Source organism: Schistocerca cancellata, chromosome 6, assembly GCF_023864275.1.
Source record: "Schistocerca cancellata isolate TAMUIC-IGC-003103 chromosome 6, iqSchCanc2.1, whole genome shotgun sequence".
Classification (NCBI taxonomy): Eukaryota; Metazoa; Arthropoda; class Insecta; order Orthoptera; family Acrididae; genus Schistocerca; species Schistocerca cancellata.
The window spans coordinates 156,066,277-156,084,247 of record NC_064631.1 but is presented as its reverse complement, the minus strand read 5'-3'; the positions used below and the strand labels follow the sequence as shown (position 1 = coordinate 156,084,247).

Genomic DNA, 17,971 nt, shown 5'->3' with positions numbered 1-17,971 from the left:
CTTGAGTGTGTTTCTTCCATTGACAGTATTTGCTTGATTTTAAAATTTTTATCAGCAATTTATTTAACACATGCACAGTTTGCTACTCCTATTACTGAGTACAGTATACTCCTGATTATTTGGGGTAATGTGGGGAAGGAAATGCACTGTAATTGAAAAACATGAAAAATCGAGATATTTTCAAACATTTGTTATTTCTACAAAAGTTTATCCAATTTCTGTGCAAAGGTACTGTAGGGCTTTTTGTTTCTTAAAACAGTCTATGATATTGGTCTGAATCTGAGAGGAGTTGACTTTTTTTTCGCAGCAATTTGAATTTTTCCTGCAGCAATAATGTCACTGTACTGAAACCCCCTCTGGCCCATATAATCTAGAAGAGTATCAACACATTGCAATGTGGTACAATGACTATTTCACATTCACTGTCCTCTTCTTTGGCTTATTGTGAAGCTGCAGTCACAGTTTCAGTGTAACTAATTTAGTGACAGCTGCATTCATGTGTCTACCTTTAGCCATGCATTTGATGTTTCTTCATAAACATCTTCAAAAGCACAGTAAGTTTATGAATCCTGTGATGTTGCTAAATCATTGCAAAAGAGCAGCATCTAATTCATCAAGGTAGATTGCCTCATGCTTTTTGTACAGGTGGTCCAGAACTAGAATCACATTTCCTGACATCCTTTTTTTCTGCTTATTCCTTTTAATGTACCAAACAGTGTGGATTCCAATATCATAATCAGCACTTAGTTTTGTGGCAGGTTTCCCCTTATTAAATCTTTTAATTAATTCTAACTTTTATTTTAATGTCAACACATTTCTTTCATTTCTTTTGCAAATTTCTTTTAACTTGCTTCACTGATACTTACACACTGATTAAATAATTGGGAGTATACTGTATTTGAATCCTTGAAAGAAATTGTTTACTTAAAGGTCAGAATTTGTCTAGAAGAAGATTTATCACCATTAACAGAGATTGAAACTAGAAATTACTTTTGAATTCTTGTTACAATTAATTTCCTGAGTCAGTATCAATTTGAAATATATTTAACTGAAAAATCTGCAGTAGCTTTTATGTAAACTTATCTCAGAAAATGTACAAGAAATGTCGACTACTGACTATGGCTGCAGCATTCGATTTTTAGTTTTTTTTTTTTCCATGCCTTTTAATGCTTTGTGGGATACACAGTGCAGTCCAAGAGTTCCCAGACAGATCTCTCTCTCTCTCTCTCTCTCTCTCTCTCTCTCTCTTTCTCTCTTTCATGTCTGAAATGATCTCCTATTATGCATATGTCAGAGTTGGGAGATGGAGGTATAGAAAGAACAGTGGGCACCAATTTGACATCAGTGGAAGGCTTATCTGACACCAACACATAAAGATGCTAAAATATAAGTTGTGAGTTCTGCATGGTTCAATGAAACATCACCAACACTGATAAAACTGTTCTTTCAAAAATAGTAGGTGAAGAAAATGTTGATTGTACTTTGCAGAAACAGTGGCACTGTTCGCAAAGAATGAGAGTTCCAAGTACAACAGTGCATAAGAAAGTCTATTAAAAATTGTTATAATGCTTTCTAGCTTGAATCATAAGAGCTTTTTCAGATCTTTTCAATTTTGGTGATTCTTTATGATGAACAACTATGCTGCTAATCAGCAGCAGTGAATCGCAAAGACAACAGCCAAAGAATATTTTTATGGGGCAACAAAGACATTAAAAATTCATACTGAGAAATGTATTATGTGAAATTGATTCTGTTTTGAGCAAAGAGATAGCTAACAAACATATATACATCTTCTTTTGAATTTGTTATTACCTAAGTCCAGGAATGTATGGACCACACTATGTACATGTAAAATTAATGGTTGACACTTTCTAAAAGTAGATTCCCTTTCACAATAATTTTGTTGGATCATTGTTAATGCTACTTGCATTTATCATCAGTTGTCAAAGATTTTTACAGTATTTTTGTACGTGCTGATTTATGTCTTCATATATAACATATAAAAAATGATTTTCTTCCCACAATAATTTCTCCTGTTTCACTAGCTATCAACAAACAGCTTGTCTCTACAGCTCCTTAAGGGGATAGTATATTAATAACTAGAAAGGGAATAAAAACACAACATTTCCAAAATGAAACATTTACACAAAAATGATAATTAATTGGTTATTTCTAGGAAAAAAATTGCACTGTTAGTAACAATGTAAATGTATTACATCTGCATTGCCAAATATCTTTATTAATAATGCACAAACATTTATGACAAGTAAACTTTATGTTGCATCAGAACTCAAACCAGAATATCTTCCTTCCAACTGATACATCTAACCATGCCCCACTGACTGATTTAAAGCTTCATTCTGCCAATGATGGGTTGAGAGGAAATCCCAAGTTCCTGTATTAAAGGGCTAGTCCACAGACTAAGGCACATGCTTGCATCACATAAATATAAAAGTACTATGCACTAAATCATAGTGTCTTGATTTGAGTCCTGAGCTGGTACAAGTTTTAATTTCTTGCAAATTCTCAGTGGAGTAAATTAACTGGCAATGAGTATGACATATCGTCTAAGCATGGAGTACAAATGTGAGAAGTTGACAGACTTGATTTTTCATAAGTAGCAATTACTTCTCCAAGGAATAAGAAAGAATAACGTGGATTAGAAAAATAAATTTTAAAGATTAATACAATTCAAGGATAATGGTCAAGAAATAATAAAGTGGAAGATGACATTGATACTGAATTGAGATATTGTGTCACTGATTTTTTTCTATTCTGTTTCCATTATTGTGTATAACAATGGGGTACTAAGATTCCATCTTTACTCCTCCTTCTCTGGTCACCACATGCTTCTTTCTTTGTGAGAAATGAGAGTGCGGTTCCAGAAGTAAAAGGAAAATTAGATTATCTAAAACTGCGACCACAGTGCTTACAATGCAGGGAACTCCATATATTTAAAGTAGTTAAAATAACTGATTGCTATTCACTAATGTCAGATGAGTGCTTGCAAGTGACATTTCTGGCACATTCATATTCAGCAAATATCAAAGTTAGAAAAAGTTCATATACATATATTTCTTAGGTGTAACAAATTGGATATTCTTTAAGAAATCAATTATACAGGGACATACTTCTATCAGTCTGCAGTTAACTGATTTTGCTCATGAAGCAATTTACTTAAAAGAACTCTTCCTCATCTAATCATGAAATTAGTTCTTCTGCTAATCTCAGAAACTGAAGTACCGATTGTTGAAGCCTTTGTGGGAACACTGTATGGCAAACATCATATTTGACCTCATACAAAACTCTCTGACTGACTTAGTTGAGTTCAATTGCTTCTGACATGTATGCTCCTTGTGTTAATATGTTACATTGTATCTGTGTTGCGTGAGTATTCATCATCACCACTGTACATACACATAGCACTACACTGATTATTCCGATGACCGTGTTTGCGTATAACTTGAACATTTCCAACTATTTTGCAACTACAATGCTGCTGTCCTGGCCTCAATGTGTCATGCAGTTTACACCACTGGACAACAGTTCTTGTGTCACAATGTCAGATGCTATGGATAACACTCTGATTGCATCTTGTGTGATAAAAAATGACAGTGACAATCTTCTGGACAATGCTATGACAGCGCACAACACTGCTAGACAATGCAGTGTAACAGACAATGCACTATGTGGTCTTGCATGTCATCCAGTTTTGCATTCAAGCCAGGCTACTCATGAGCCACAGCAATCCAACCAGTTGGATTCGCGCCTAGTCACTTTTGAAAAGTCAGCGACCATGCCACGCATGAATCTGATTGCTCTGGACCTCGTGCAGCTGGCTGCATTGTCTTCCACATTGCCTACAGTGCATCATCATATCATGCCTCTTATGGATAACACTATTTGGCTGCTCTTCCACCATGAACATTGCCTTGACAACCTGATGGCCACATCACAAATCTCAAGCTACCTCCTATTCGACCACATCAACCAGCTTTGCACTTCACCACTGCAGACAGTGTTTTTGCTTTGAATGACATCAATAGAGATGGTATGAAATGCGCCAATCTGCTTGGTCACTTGGGTGCACTATGTGGATCGATATGTGGTATTATTCTTCCCCCAGCTCTGTGAGAACGAGAACACTATGTTGACAAATGCACAGAACACTCTGACTGTTAGTCCACCTTACTACTTCATTGAGTTTGGGTGCTTCTAATGTGTATGCTCCTTGCATTAATAAAAGTGTTCTATACTGTATCTGTGTTGTATGATTATTCATCATCCCTCTGCGTATAAACTGGAGCACTACACCTTAACAGTAGATTAAGCTTCAGCTGAAAGACTTTTTTCCCCTCCTATGAGCATCTTAAGGACAGAAAGTGACTTTGTGGATAAGTGTCAGATTGTAAATACAAGAGTTCAAACATTTAATCCTTAGAAAATCCTAGGATTTTCTTCCTCCCACGTATAGGCACTAACCCCTTCCACAACTGACATTTATTTGTTTATGTTAAAAAACCACATACTGCGCTGAATAAGTCAGTTTACAGAGTGGAGGAAGACAAAGAAACACCACCTCTGATAGGACAACGCCTAGTAATGTACTGCAGTATTTAAATCAATTTTCAAGTTGAGGACAATTTTACCATTTATCAAGGTAGTGGACAGTAGGAGGATGTAAAGGAGAAATGAAGTTTAATTTGGTGATCTACAAAGTCATACGAGGTGTGATTGGAAAGTTTTAAGAATGGATCCGCTACTGCTTACTGGTTTGGTGCGCAGGTACATGGAAGGTGGGGAGTGAGTCATTGCCTTGTACTTGAACGCCCTCTGACAGGAAACTGCATTTCCTGGGCTTACTGCCAGATTCTGTCTGCGTTAAAATGGATGTAAAAATGGAGCAACAAGTTTGTGAGAAATTTTGTTTTAAAACTGAGAAATCAGATTCCAAGACTTACAGACTATTAAAAACAGCTTTTGGAGATAATTGTATGAGCCAGTCAAATGTTTCTGACTGGTCCAATGGATTTGAAAATGGCCGCGAATCATTTGAAGATGAACCACAGTCCGGCCGTCCTTCCACCTCAAAAATGAATGGAAATTTTGTGAAAGTTTGCGACTTAGTGCACTCTGAGCACAGACTTACAATTAGGGAGATGGCTGATGAACTTAATTTAAGTTTCTATGCAGTTCAGTCAATTTTAACTGAAGATCTGAACATGCATTGAATGTCCGCAAAATTCATTCCAAAAGTGTTGTCAATTGACCAGAGACAATGCCAATTTGAAGTGCGGCAAGGGGTGATTAATCAGACTAAAAATGACCCATATTTAATAAATAGGGTAATTACAGGTGATAAATCATGGGTAAATGGATATGATCCTAAAACCAAAGTGCAGTCTATGCAGTGGAATACTCCAGGTACACCGTGTCCAAAGAAAGCATGGCAAAGTCGGTCAAAGGTGTAGACAATGATGGTGATTTGTTTTTTTTTTTTTATTCTACTAGTAATGTGCACCTTGAATTTACACCTGGAGGACAGACAATTAACCAGGAATACTACAAATGTGTCCTTGAGCGTTTGCGCGAAAAGGTACGGAAGAAAAGGCCTGTATTGTGGAAAGACAGGAGTTGGGTGTTACACCATGACAATGCTCCGGCTCATCATGCCTTCTCCATTGTTGAATTTCTTACCAAATTCAAAATTCAATACTCCCCTAATTTGGCCCCTGCAGACTTCTACCTGTTTCCTAAACTGAAATTTTCACTAAAAGGAAAGCGATTTGATTCGATTGAAGTAATCCAGGCAAATACATAAAGCGTCCTTAACATACTTCAGGAAAAAAATTTCCAGGAATGTTTCCAAAAGTGGAAACACTGTTGGAGTCAGTGTGTTCAGTCAGAAGGGGACTATTCTGAAGGAGATGGATCACAGTAGCATGTAAGTACCACACATTATTAAAACTTTCCAATCACACCTAGTAAAATGTAGAAACATGCGAAGTTTGGGTCAAGTTTGAAGTTTCATTGTCCTATGATAAATTAAGTAAATTCAAATAAAAATTGAAAAAGAAACTGAATTAAATACTTACGTGCATTCATATTCATTCCACAGATCAACACACTCAAATGGATCAGGACAGATGACATTAGCACATGGTTTATTAGAAGGGCAGTTACGCTCTAAGTTTCTAGCCATTGTTGCCTGTCCCCACTGAGTCCCATTCATTGCAGGAGGCAGAGGCAGATGTTTCCCTTCCAGTCTGATGTCATCCAGGCAGCCTAAAAAATATGCAGCTCTTAAAATTTCTATCTTTGCACAATTTCAAGTGTGACTTTACCACTTTTTCCAAGAGGTCTTGATATACTAAAATATGTATTTTGCGGAGTTTCGGATTACATTATTTAGTAACAAATACTCCTGAAACATTAACTATATGCAGAATCTTTGCTTGTAGAGAAGCAGACACTGCAAAAATTTACTCTCTGTTTTCAGCAATGTGAACAAGATATCTCATCAAAATTTGAAAATTTTCTTATGTTAACTCTTGTTGTTATACATGTTTCCCATTGTGGAAGGACTCTTTACACTCAACAGTTTCTCCAGGAATGAAACAAGCTCTCTGTCCACCATGTCACTCATTTTGGCATTATCTGAGAAAGAATGCAATGTGTGGTTATACATCTGATGCCGTGGAAGTCTACTTACAAAGTTTAAAGAACTATTAAGTGAAGTCTCTAGGAATATACTAGTCACCTGTGTGTTTTGACCATAGGACCTGCAAAGACAAGATTGCACCAATTACCACATATACAGAGGCATTCAATAGTTTGCTTGTTTTGTTTTAGGGTGCAAAAACAACTAGGGTCATACGCACCCATGTCAAAACTGTAGGACACGAAGACAGAGAGGAGTTAAAAAATGACTGCATGTCAGTCCCAATCAATGTAAGAGAAACCAGCTAAAAACAGGGATGTGAAGGAAGGTCTGTAAAATACACCACAGAGAGATGGAGGTCCAGAACTAAAATTTAAATGCCCTTCACCATACTGCTACAACGGATAAAAAGTATATTGCGGTCAACAGTCCGTGGGTCATTTGCTAAAACAGCCAATAGCTCAGATGGCAAACAGAAGCTGGAACTTTCCCCAAGCTATATATGGGAATGAGATGGGAAGAAACCCTAATATATAGTCAAATGAGAAGTACTCCCTGTCATGCACTTCATAGTGCTTTGCAAGTATGGATGAAGATGTACAAGGTCCACACATATATTCCTACTGTTTATAGTTCCTACAGGCAGAAAATTGAAGTAAATGTTGTTATTTATACACATGAAGCAATGACTGTTCATGGTTTCAGAAACATAGGTAACTGACAGATCAAAGGTAAAAACCATTATTACAAAATTATATTCATAAAACTGAATAAAATATAATGACAACAACATTACATTACAGAAAACAGCAACACAAAGCTTTCAGAGTTTCTTTCCGATAACATTAAATTTTTATAAATAACAGTTGTTTGAGAATAGAAGATGAAGTGGAAGTTACCTTTCTGGTAATCAGCATAAACTTCAAATGTTCGAACTCCTGTATATTCTGCTTTTCCTCCAGCGTAAACACCTTCCTGCTTATCTACCAGTAAAAGCTGGTGTCCCTCAAAGGTGAAAGTTTCGTTATATCTACGGCCTTCGCCACCATCGAGTTCCAAAGTTGCAGCTGAACCATGTCGTGAAACCTGACATGACAAAAGCACGTTAGTAGCTTTTTGGCAACCATACATAATTTTTACCATTATATCCAAAAATAAAAGTTGAACAAACAATGCTCAGAAATACCTTAGCTGTATGCCATTGTCCATCATCCACTGCAACTGCACTTAACCAGAGATCTTTCTCCTCAGTACGAAGACTATTAAGATTATAGCGGAAATGTAATCTGCTATCTTTAATCTGAAAGTATATATGTTTCAAATAGTTATCAGATCTTGAAAACCCATGAACAACTAATGATACATATCATATAACACTAAACACAAGTATTAGATCAGTAACTTAATTACGTTGGCTTTGAGCACTATGGGACTTAACATCTGTGGTCATCAGTCCCCTAGAACTTAGAACTACTTAAACCTAACTAACCTAAGGACATCACACACATCCATGCCCGAGGCAGGATTCGAACCTGCGACCGGAGCGGTCACGCGGTTCCAGACTGAAGCGCCTTTAACCGCACGGCCACACTGACCGGCCTTAATTACGTTGAGTAGGTCAATTGGAATGAGCAAGAAAGGTTTGTTGTTCAATTTGTAATGTACATATCTTAAATTTGTTCTATCTGTGTGACTGCTAGCACTGGTTTGTTTCTATTTCAGTGCTGAATATATAACCCACTGCACGGCTGAATTATTTACTTTTGCATTTAATTTCAAATGTTGCACTTTCATTTCAAAATTATGTTATTAACTGTAATAGACATGAAAATAAAGGAAAAATACAATACAGGGCAGAGACGTGAACAGAGAAAGCTAGCATAAGCCATTAATGATTCTAGCTCATCTGAGGCTTACTAGATATGTACCAAGAATCACTATAACAGAGTAATAATGGAACTGTAATTATAGAAGTGTATAGTCACTTTCCTTTCTTCTGATCAGTTATGTTCAGAAGTTCTTCATTCTCCGTGTCAAGTTTTCTCATTTTCATCTTTCCAATGAAGTGCATCTGAATGTGATGGCTTAAGACTCATTTATCAAGCTGCCAACACTGTGCCAGCTTTTCCAGTTGGAGAAACAGTAATTACATGAAACTTATGATCCCCTGACAGATAGCCAGCATAGATTCAGAAAAAAGTATTCCTATGAAACAAAACTAGCTCTTTATTCACATGAAATAATGACTGCCACTGAAAGGGGATCTCAAGTTGATTCCATATTTGTAGATATCCAGAAGCCTTTTGACATGATTCCTCACAGGTGGTTTCTAACCAAATTGCATGCCTATGAGTATTGTCTGAACTTTGTGAGTGGATTTGTGGTTTCCTGTCAGAAATATGACAGTTTGTAGTAGTTGACAGAAGGACACTGAGCGACATTTGACACTTCCTAAGGAAGTGTTATAGATCCTCTGCTTTTCCCAATAAAAAAAAGAACACCATGAAAAAATTATCAAAATGGGATGGAGATCAGTAAATGAGATGTATTTGTACACATGACAAATGATTACAATTTCAGAAAAACTGGATGACTTATTCAAGAGGAAAAGCTTCACAAACTGAGCATGTCAATAACACATTGGTCCACCTCTGGCCCTTATGCAACCAGTTATTTGGCTTGGCACTGATTGATAGAGTTGTTGTTGTTGAGGGATATCAGGCCAAATTCTGTCAAAATGGTATGTTAGATTGTCAAACTAGCAAGCTAGTTGGGGGATCTTGCCCATAATGCTCCAAAAGTTCTAACTGAGGAGAGATCCAGCGACCTTGTTGGGAAAGATAGGGGTTTGGCAAGCATGAAGACAACCAGCAGAAATGCTCACTGTGTGCAGGCGGGCATTATCTTGCTGAAATTTAAGCCCGGGATGGTGTGTCATGAAGGGCAACAAAACAAGGCTTAGAACATCACTTATGTCTCGCTGTGCTGTAATGGTGCTGTGGATGAGAATCAAAGCGGTCCTGCTATGAAAGGAAATGGCACACCAGACTATCACTCCTTGCTGTCAGGCCATATGGTGGGCGGCACATAGGCTGATATCCCATCACTACCCAGAGCATCTACAAACACATCTACACTGGTCACAGAGCTTGTTTTGATACGAGACTCATCACTAAAGACAATTCTACTCCAGTCAATAAGGTTCCATGTTCAAGAAATGCCTGGAGATGCTCCTGATACTGGTGGCACACCATACAGCCTGACAACCTGGAGTCAAGGTGTGGAGTGCCATTTTTTCATAGCAGGACCCTTTGGTTGCCATTCATAGAACCCTTACAGCACAGCAGTACATTGATGATATCCTCTGCCCTTCAATCCGAGACATCCTGGACTTACATTTCAGCAAGATAATGCCTTCCTGCACACAGTGAGAGTTTAGATTAGATTAGTACTTGTTCCATAGATCATGAATACGACACTTCGTAATGATGTGGAACATGTCAGGTTAATAAAAGGTGTCTACACAAGATATTACATTACACAAAATATTACATGACACTTAATATTTTTAATTTTTTTTAAATTTTTTTACCCACTTATTATATCCAAAAATTCATCTAATGAGTAGAAGGAGTTGCCATTAAGAAATTCTTTTAATTTCCTTTTAAACGCTATATGGCTATCTGTCAGACTTTTGATGCTATTAGATAAGTGACCAAAGACTTTTGCGGCAGCATAATTTACCCCCTTCTGAGCCAAAGTTAGGTTTAACTTTGAGTAGTGAAGATCATCCTTTCTCCTAGTGTTGTAGCCATGTACACTGCAATTACTTTTGAATTCGTTCGGATTGTTAATAACAAATTTCATAAGTGAATATATATAATATGAGGCTACAGTGAAGATCTCTAGTTCTTTAAATAAGTGTCTGCTGGATGATCTTGGATGAGCTCCAGCAATTATTCTGATTACACGCCTTTGTGCAATGAACATTCTTTTACTCAATGATGAGTTACCCCAGACTATGATGCCATATGAAAGCAGAGAATGAAAATAGGCATGGTAAGCTAATTTACTCAGATGTATATCACCAAACTTTGCAATGACTCTAATACCATAAGTAGCTGAACTCAAACGTTTCAGCAGATCCTCAGTGTGTTTTTTCCAGTTCAACCCCTCATCAATGCATACACCTAGAAATTTTGAATATTCTACCTTAGCTACCGATTTCTAAGCGAAGTCTATACTTATCAATGGTGTCATTCCATTTACTGTGTGGAACTGTATATACTGTGTTTTGTCAAAGTTTAATGAGAGCCCATTTGCAGAGAACCACTTAATCATTTTCTGAAAAACATCGTTTTCTACTGCTTGCCTTCTTGCTTGCCAAACCCAACCCTGGTCAGCAAGGTTGCCAGATCTCTCCCCAATTGAGAATTCTTGGAGCATTATGGACAGGACCCTCCAACTAGCACAGGATTTTGATGATATAATGTGCCAATTGGACAGAATTTGGCACAATATCCCTCAGGAGGACATCCAACAACTATCAGTCAATGCCAAGTTGAATAAATGCTTGCATAGGGGCCAGATATGGACTAATGTGTTACTGACTAGCTCAATTCACGAAGCTCTTTCTCCTGAACACATCATCCATTATTTTTAAAATCATTTGAAATCATTTGTTTATGAAACAATGGAAGCTTCTGGTAGGAATATCAACAATGTAAGAAAAGACAGATTGCTACTTACTGTAACAAAATGAACTGCAAAAAGAGTTAGACAAGTGGCAATTGACCCTGAACAATAAAAAGTGTAATGTCCTACATACAAATACTAAAAAAACTGTTAAATTTGGGTTACACAATAAACAAATTTAAAGGTTGTCAATTCAACCAAATACCTAAGGATTACAATTACAAACAATTTACATTGAAACCACCGCACAAAAAAATTTTGCAGGGAAGGTGAACCAAAGATTGCATTTTACTTTTGGAACATTTGGAAAATGCAGCAAATCTACTTATGAATCTCCATATGCTGTGCATCCTCTCCTGCAGCATTGCTACACCACACAGGATCCTTATCCCACAGGACTCATGGAGTACATCCAAATAGCTCAATGAAGGGAAGTTCATTTTGCATTATCGTGAAATAGAGAAGAGTGTGAAGTACATGATACACAAGTTGGTGTGACAGTCATTGAAACAAGGGTATTTCTCTTTGTGGCAAAATTCTTTCATGAAATTTCGATCACCAACTTTCTTTTCCAATTGTGAAAATGTTATTTTGACTCCCACCTATGTAGTGAGAAATGACCATCATAAGAAAATAACAGAAATCAGAGCTTGCATGGAAGGATTTAAGTGTTCATTTTTCTCATGTGCTGTTCTTGAGCGAAGCCACTGTGAAATAGTGTAAAAGTGGTTCTATGAACATTCTGCCAAGCACTTAGTGGCAATTCAAGAGTAGTCATGTAGATGTAGACATCTGTAACTACAATTTTATGCCTCACAATTCACAATTTTGGCTGGAAGTGGCCAGACTGATATTGAATGTCAGCTTGTAATCTACTACAAGTGCTTATTTCTGAATACTGAGATCTCAGAACATGTGACAATTAATAAAGTAGTTACAGAAGTGAATGAATGAAATTCGAATGACAGATAGATTTGATATCATAATACTGTAGAAGTAAAGGACAGAGAATTCAGAAATAAAACTGTAGTACATATTGAGTGAAATACATATTCAGATGCAAATAAAGACAATGGAAAGATATGATGTGAGATCAAGACTGAAGGAAATGATGTATTTTGGAAGTAGAGACATGGGAATGCAGAACAAAACTGAGTGTCATATTAGAATGGAGAAAACTAAAGCAACAAATGTTAATGACAGCCATTGACCTCCTGTAACAATGGACAGAACAGTGGAAAGCACTTACCTCAAGAATTCCATATTCCCGGTTGTGCTGGTCACTGACACGGAATAGTTCACCATGTTGCTCTCTTGTGCGAAACCTAAGCTGCATCTGAGTAGAGAAGCGATCGGGTTCAAAGGACAAAGCATACTTGACATAGCTCTGTGTTTTGAACATAGTGGGCACAGTAGGCAGAGTACAGCTGGGACCTGTCCATCCAGGTTTGCACTCGCAACGCCCCTCTGAGAAACTACCTACACAAGTACCATGTTCCCAACAGCGAATGGTAGAGTCCTGTGTGTTGCATATTTCCTCTGTTTGAGGGCAGCCAGCTACACTGTTGCGATGATGGCCAGGATGAGCAAGGTCATAAAGCTGCAAAGAAAGAATAGGATAAAGGGATTAAAAAAGCAAACAAAAACAATACAAACCTCTGATCTGCTAAGATATCTCAATATACACTTATAATGTGGAGAAAAATACTTGTCAAAACAATGGACAAGATTTACTGCTGATTCTATCTTGCTCACACACCAAATATAATCAAACAAGATAATGAGAATTATAGAAACAGTGCAGGTCTTCCCACAGATCATATAAAGAAGCCTTGCATATCAATAAATAGAGTGATGATGAAATAAATAGTCTTTTCTTAATTTGCAAGAAAATGATGATCATAAAAACTTAAAGATGATGGGTTTTGTGGAACTGGAGTGTCAAATTTCTATGCTGCACTAGTTAACTCCAAGTAGAATTAACAGAGAGAAACCATAAAAGACTATAGTTTGAAAGCTTTATATACATACACGTACATGCACATTAAAAAAATCCAAATTTTTAATTAGAGATGTGACTGCACTTAAGTTTTCAGTAGATGCGAGACATAGAAGGCAGAAATACATACCCACATTGAAAGCAAAATAACAATAGCAAATACAGTTCTCATCCTCATTTCAGTATATTTATCAAAATTCATTTCGTTAGTTACTATTAGGCCATAAGCTGTAAGTACAGATGTATCATTTGGAATGAGAAGTGACAGAAAAGAAATTTAGGAGCTGTACATTACGTATCGATTATTAATTTCTAATGAATTCCACTATATTAATTAAAACCACGCCAAAGAACTTTAAAATTTGACATAGCCCCCTTACCTTGCTGTTGTGGAAGACATTTTTAATACAACCATCAAAACCTTTTCCAGATGGTGCTGCATGCCAGTGGTACAATTCTGGGTTAATAGCTTCCACAAACCAACCCCCAAGTTGCAATGGTGCATTCACATTCAGGTATTCATTAAATGGTGGAATGGTACCATGTGCCTGACAGCTTGAATCATCAAAATCTGGTGGAGTTCCATCTTCCAGTTCAACTACATCAGCAGATTTGCAGTAATCTATTACCATGCGAACATTCTGCATTAAAGAAAAAATGTTTCATTATATTTCCAGCAAATATATTTCTTGGGTTAGAAATTAAACTGGAGTCTACATTTATCAAAATACTGTAACATGGAATAAAGATTAGTGGACTGATGTGTGGTGTACAAATACATGTAACAGAAAACAATATTCGTAGTAGCTCCAGAGCTTTTGCTATTTTTCCAGCAAAAGCGCGCGCGCGCGCACACACACACACACACACACACACACACACACACACACACACACACACACACACACACACACACACAGAGGTAAGGGCTTTGTTACAGGATCATTTAGCAATCGCGGGAGATGATAGATAAACTCCAGTGGAAGACTCTGCAGGAGAGACGCTCAGTAGCTCGGTACGGGCTTTTGTTAAAATTTCGAGAACATACCTTCACTGAAGAGTCGAGCAGTATATTGCTCCCTCCTACGTATATCTCGAGAAGAGACCATGAGGATAAAATCAGAGAGATTACAACCCACACAGAAGCATACTGACAATCCTTCTTTCCACAAACAATACGAGACTGGAATAGAAGGGAGAACCGATAGAGGTACTCAAGGTACCCTCCGCCACACACCGTCAGCTGGCTTGCAGAGTATGGATGTAGATGTAGATCAATCCTGTGGCCACAGGTGTGTGTGTTTGGGTGCGAATCTGGGTACTTTTGTTAGAAAGTTCAAAAGCTGCAGTGAATGCTGTCTTATTTTACATATGTGTATGCAGGACACATTAGTCTGCTATAGGCGAGTAGTTTCCTCCTCCTTATTTTACAGATTATTAAATATGATTAACTTAATAAAACAACTAGAGCCACATCAGATTTTACCTCAGTATCCCAAAATATATCAACTCTGTGCCATTCTCCATCATCTAAACTCTTTTTTGTTTTCACACGTAATTCCAGAGTGCCTGATCCAAAATCAATTAAAAGCTTAGGCATTCCACTTTCAAGCTCTAAGGAAATAAAATCTGAAACATACAAACAATAACCATTTCAGTACTACTTGATTTACATCAGTGTTTTGTTCTATATGAAAGTGTGTAGTGGAATTTATAATCTGTTAATAATAATAATAATAATAATAATAATAATAATGACACAATTTCTATCTAACTAGCTTTCTGTCCATTACACTACTTTGCCTGCCAAAACTTACAGCTTTCAGTTTCATGCTGCACATACCTGACACAATAATTTCATTAGACTCTGGAGGCACAATAGGTCCATTATAAAGCAGCATTCCATCTTTCTTTTTTGTTATAAACTCAAGGCTGAGATGAGAACTATCACACATTTCCAGAGGAGGATACCATGCCCATCCATTTCCTCGGAAACTACGACCTGTCTGCTGACACCTTGGACCACTATAACCAGTTGGACATGAGCAACTGCAAAAGATTCAGAATGAATTAATTAGTTTTTTCCTGTCTCAATAGTTATTTAAGATTTAAATAGATGTATACTTAATATTTAATTTGAGCTATGTCTTTAATTCGAAGGACATTTGCTGTACTGTCCTCTGCTTAACCATCTGAAAGAACATGATTGGCCAATGAAAATGTAAAAAATAAGGTTTCCTTTTTTAAAAAAAAATAGTGGACACTAAGGTGTTTAGAGACAGGAAAATAGGTAACAGGTAACAACACTCTCTTTTTTCATGCCAAGTAATGTACTGTTTCATTAAAACCAGACTTACGAGTTGTTTGATATGAAAAACCTTTAAAAAAGAAGAAACATCTGAAATTATGGACGGAAATAACACAATAATGGGAAATGAACTATGTTAGAAGATCTTCAGACTCAGGAAATACAATTTAAAGGAACACATTAACTCAGTACACATACCTCAGTCCAAATCTGCCCTCCATACAACGTCCTCCATTATAACATGGACTCAATCTACAGCTCTCTCCTTTACTGAAATTACGTGCACCACAAGTACATTCTGCTATGACATCAACACGCACTCCTACCAGTGCGGTCTTGTTGGCGTTAACCATGTATGGTAAATTACTAATGTCTAGTATATTTGTACAACTTCCTTCACACATCACATTTTCATAAAGGCACTCATCAATTCCTACCATAGTTATATTTATACCAACATCTTTTTCAATCTGCAACAGAAAAAACAAGCCATAAATCCAGAAACCAAACAAAAATGCATTTTTCACCATAAGAACTCTCTCTCAAAAAAAAAAAAAAAAAAAAAAAAAAGTTATGTTTAGCCTACCTCCTCTCTGTGCATAAGCACAAGTCCATTCAGTCTCACAGGTTTGTAGTATGGGGAGCCATGGGCTGCAAATCTAATATCCGTGACAGGTGGATGCTTTTTTCGTAACTGTACACTAAAAACATCAACATTCTCCCTTTCTGTATCGAGCAATTCGGCTAGTTTGTCTCTGAATCGATCAGCTTTGCTCCTCTGAAGGCTTTGTGTCTACAAGAACAAAGACAGTGTGTTGAAGTTGGTATAAAAATATATGTCAAATAAAAAAAATAAATCAGAGCCAGTTTACATACCCTGTAGTTCCACACTCTAATGAAATCTTCATCTGTAATACCAGCTATTCTTATAGAGCCAGAGTTAATAACAGCATCATGAGGAATCTCTCTGACAATGACTGTTACATTTGCTTGTACATCAGTCTGAGTGTGTTTGCGGTCATACACCTTGAACCTCAAATTATACCTAGAAAGATATAATAATACCATATTTAATTAATAGCTTATATGTGACATTAAGTAATACACTGAGTTATAAAAGTCATGGGGTACCTCCTAATATCATGATGGACCTCCTTTTGCTCAGCATAGAACAAAAATTTGACATGACATGGACTCAATAAGTCATTGGATGTCCCCTGCCCAGATACTGAGCCATGCTACCTTTACAGCCATCCATAATTGTGAAAGTGTTGCTGGTTCATGTGTTTCTGCATTAACTGACCTCTCGGTTATCTCCCATAAATGTATGAAGGGATTCACGATGGATGATCTAGGTGGCCAGATCCCTTACTCAAACTGTCCCCAATATTCTTCAAACCCGACATTAAAAATTATGGCCTGGTGACAAGATGCACTGTCATCCATAAAAAAGTCCATCAATGGATTAAATAGTCTCCAAGAATCCAAAAGTAACCTTTTTCATTTAATGACCAGTTCAGTTAGACCATTCCATGTAAACGCACTGCACACCATTATGCAGCCACTACCAGCTTGCCTTGTTGACAACTTGGTTCCATGGCTTCGTAATGTCTGCATCACACTTGAACCCTATCATCAACCCTTGTCAACTGGAATCTGGTTTTCATCTGACCAGGCCATGGTTTTCCACTCACCTAGGATCCAACTGTAATGGTCATGAGACCAGGAAAGTTGCTACAGACGATGTCATGCTGTTAGCAATGGCACATGCATTGGTCGTCTGCTGCTGTAGCCCATTAACGCCAAATTTTGTTGCACTGTCCTCATAGATATGTTTGTCATACATCCCACAATGACTTCAATGGTTACTTCATGCAATGTCACTATTCTGTTAGCACTGACAACTCTACACAAACACTGGTGCTCTCTGTCGCTGTCGATCTTGGAATACTGAATTCCCTAATGATTTCTGAAATGGAATGTTCCATGCATCTAGTTCTAACCACCACTTCTCATTCAAAGTCTGTTCATTCCATTGGGTGGCCATAAACATGTCAGAAATCTTTTCACACGAATTATCTGAGTAGAAACAACAGATCTGCCAATGCGCTGCCCTTTTATACCTTGTGTACAGGATGCTATCATCACCTGTATATGAGCATATTGTTATCCCAGGACTGTTTGTCACCTCAGTGGATAAGGCTGGGTTGGATATTATGCGAGAAGAAGCCTCTTAGTTATAGGCCAAAACAACAAGTGGATTCTGTCAGATTCTTGGACAGCCTGTGTTCTCCATCTCTGTTTCTTT

At 37.3% G+C, this 17,971-nt stretch overlaps 1 protein-coding gene across 1 annotated transcript in view; it reads right to left on the bottom strand.

Moving 5' to 3' along the window:
- LOC126088218 (neural-cadherin-like) overlaps nucleotides 1-17,971 on the bottom strand; it is a 112,316-nt gene that overhangs the window by 17,014 nt on the left and 77,331 nt on the right. Inside the window, exons 13-22 of the mRNA XM_049906345.1 lie at nucleotides 16,540-16,708; nucleotides 16,250-16,456; nucleotides 15,862-16,133; nucleotides 15,199-15,404; nucleotides 14,842-14,984; nucleotides 13,736-13,996; nucleotides 12,606-12,956; nucleotides 7,848-7,961; nucleotides 7,561-7,747; nucleotides 6,096-6,285 (exon numbers count right to left, since the gene is read on the bottom strand). Of these exons, the coding sequence (XP_049762302.1) occupies nucleotides 6,096-6,285; nucleotides 7,561-7,747; nucleotides 7,848-7,961; nucleotides 12,606-12,956; nucleotides 13,736-13,996; nucleotides 14,842-14,984; nucleotides 15,199-15,404; nucleotides 15,862-16,133; nucleotides 16,250-16,456; nucleotides 16,540-16,708 (2,100 nt within the window). The remainder of the gene's footprint in view (nucleotides 1-6,095; nucleotides 6,286-7,560; nucleotides 7,748-7,847; nucleotides 7,962-12,605; nucleotides 12,957-13,735; nucleotides 13,997-14,841; nucleotides 14,985-15,198; nucleotides 15,405-15,861; nucleotides 16,134-16,249; nucleotides 16,457-16,539; nucleotides 16,709-17,971) is intronic.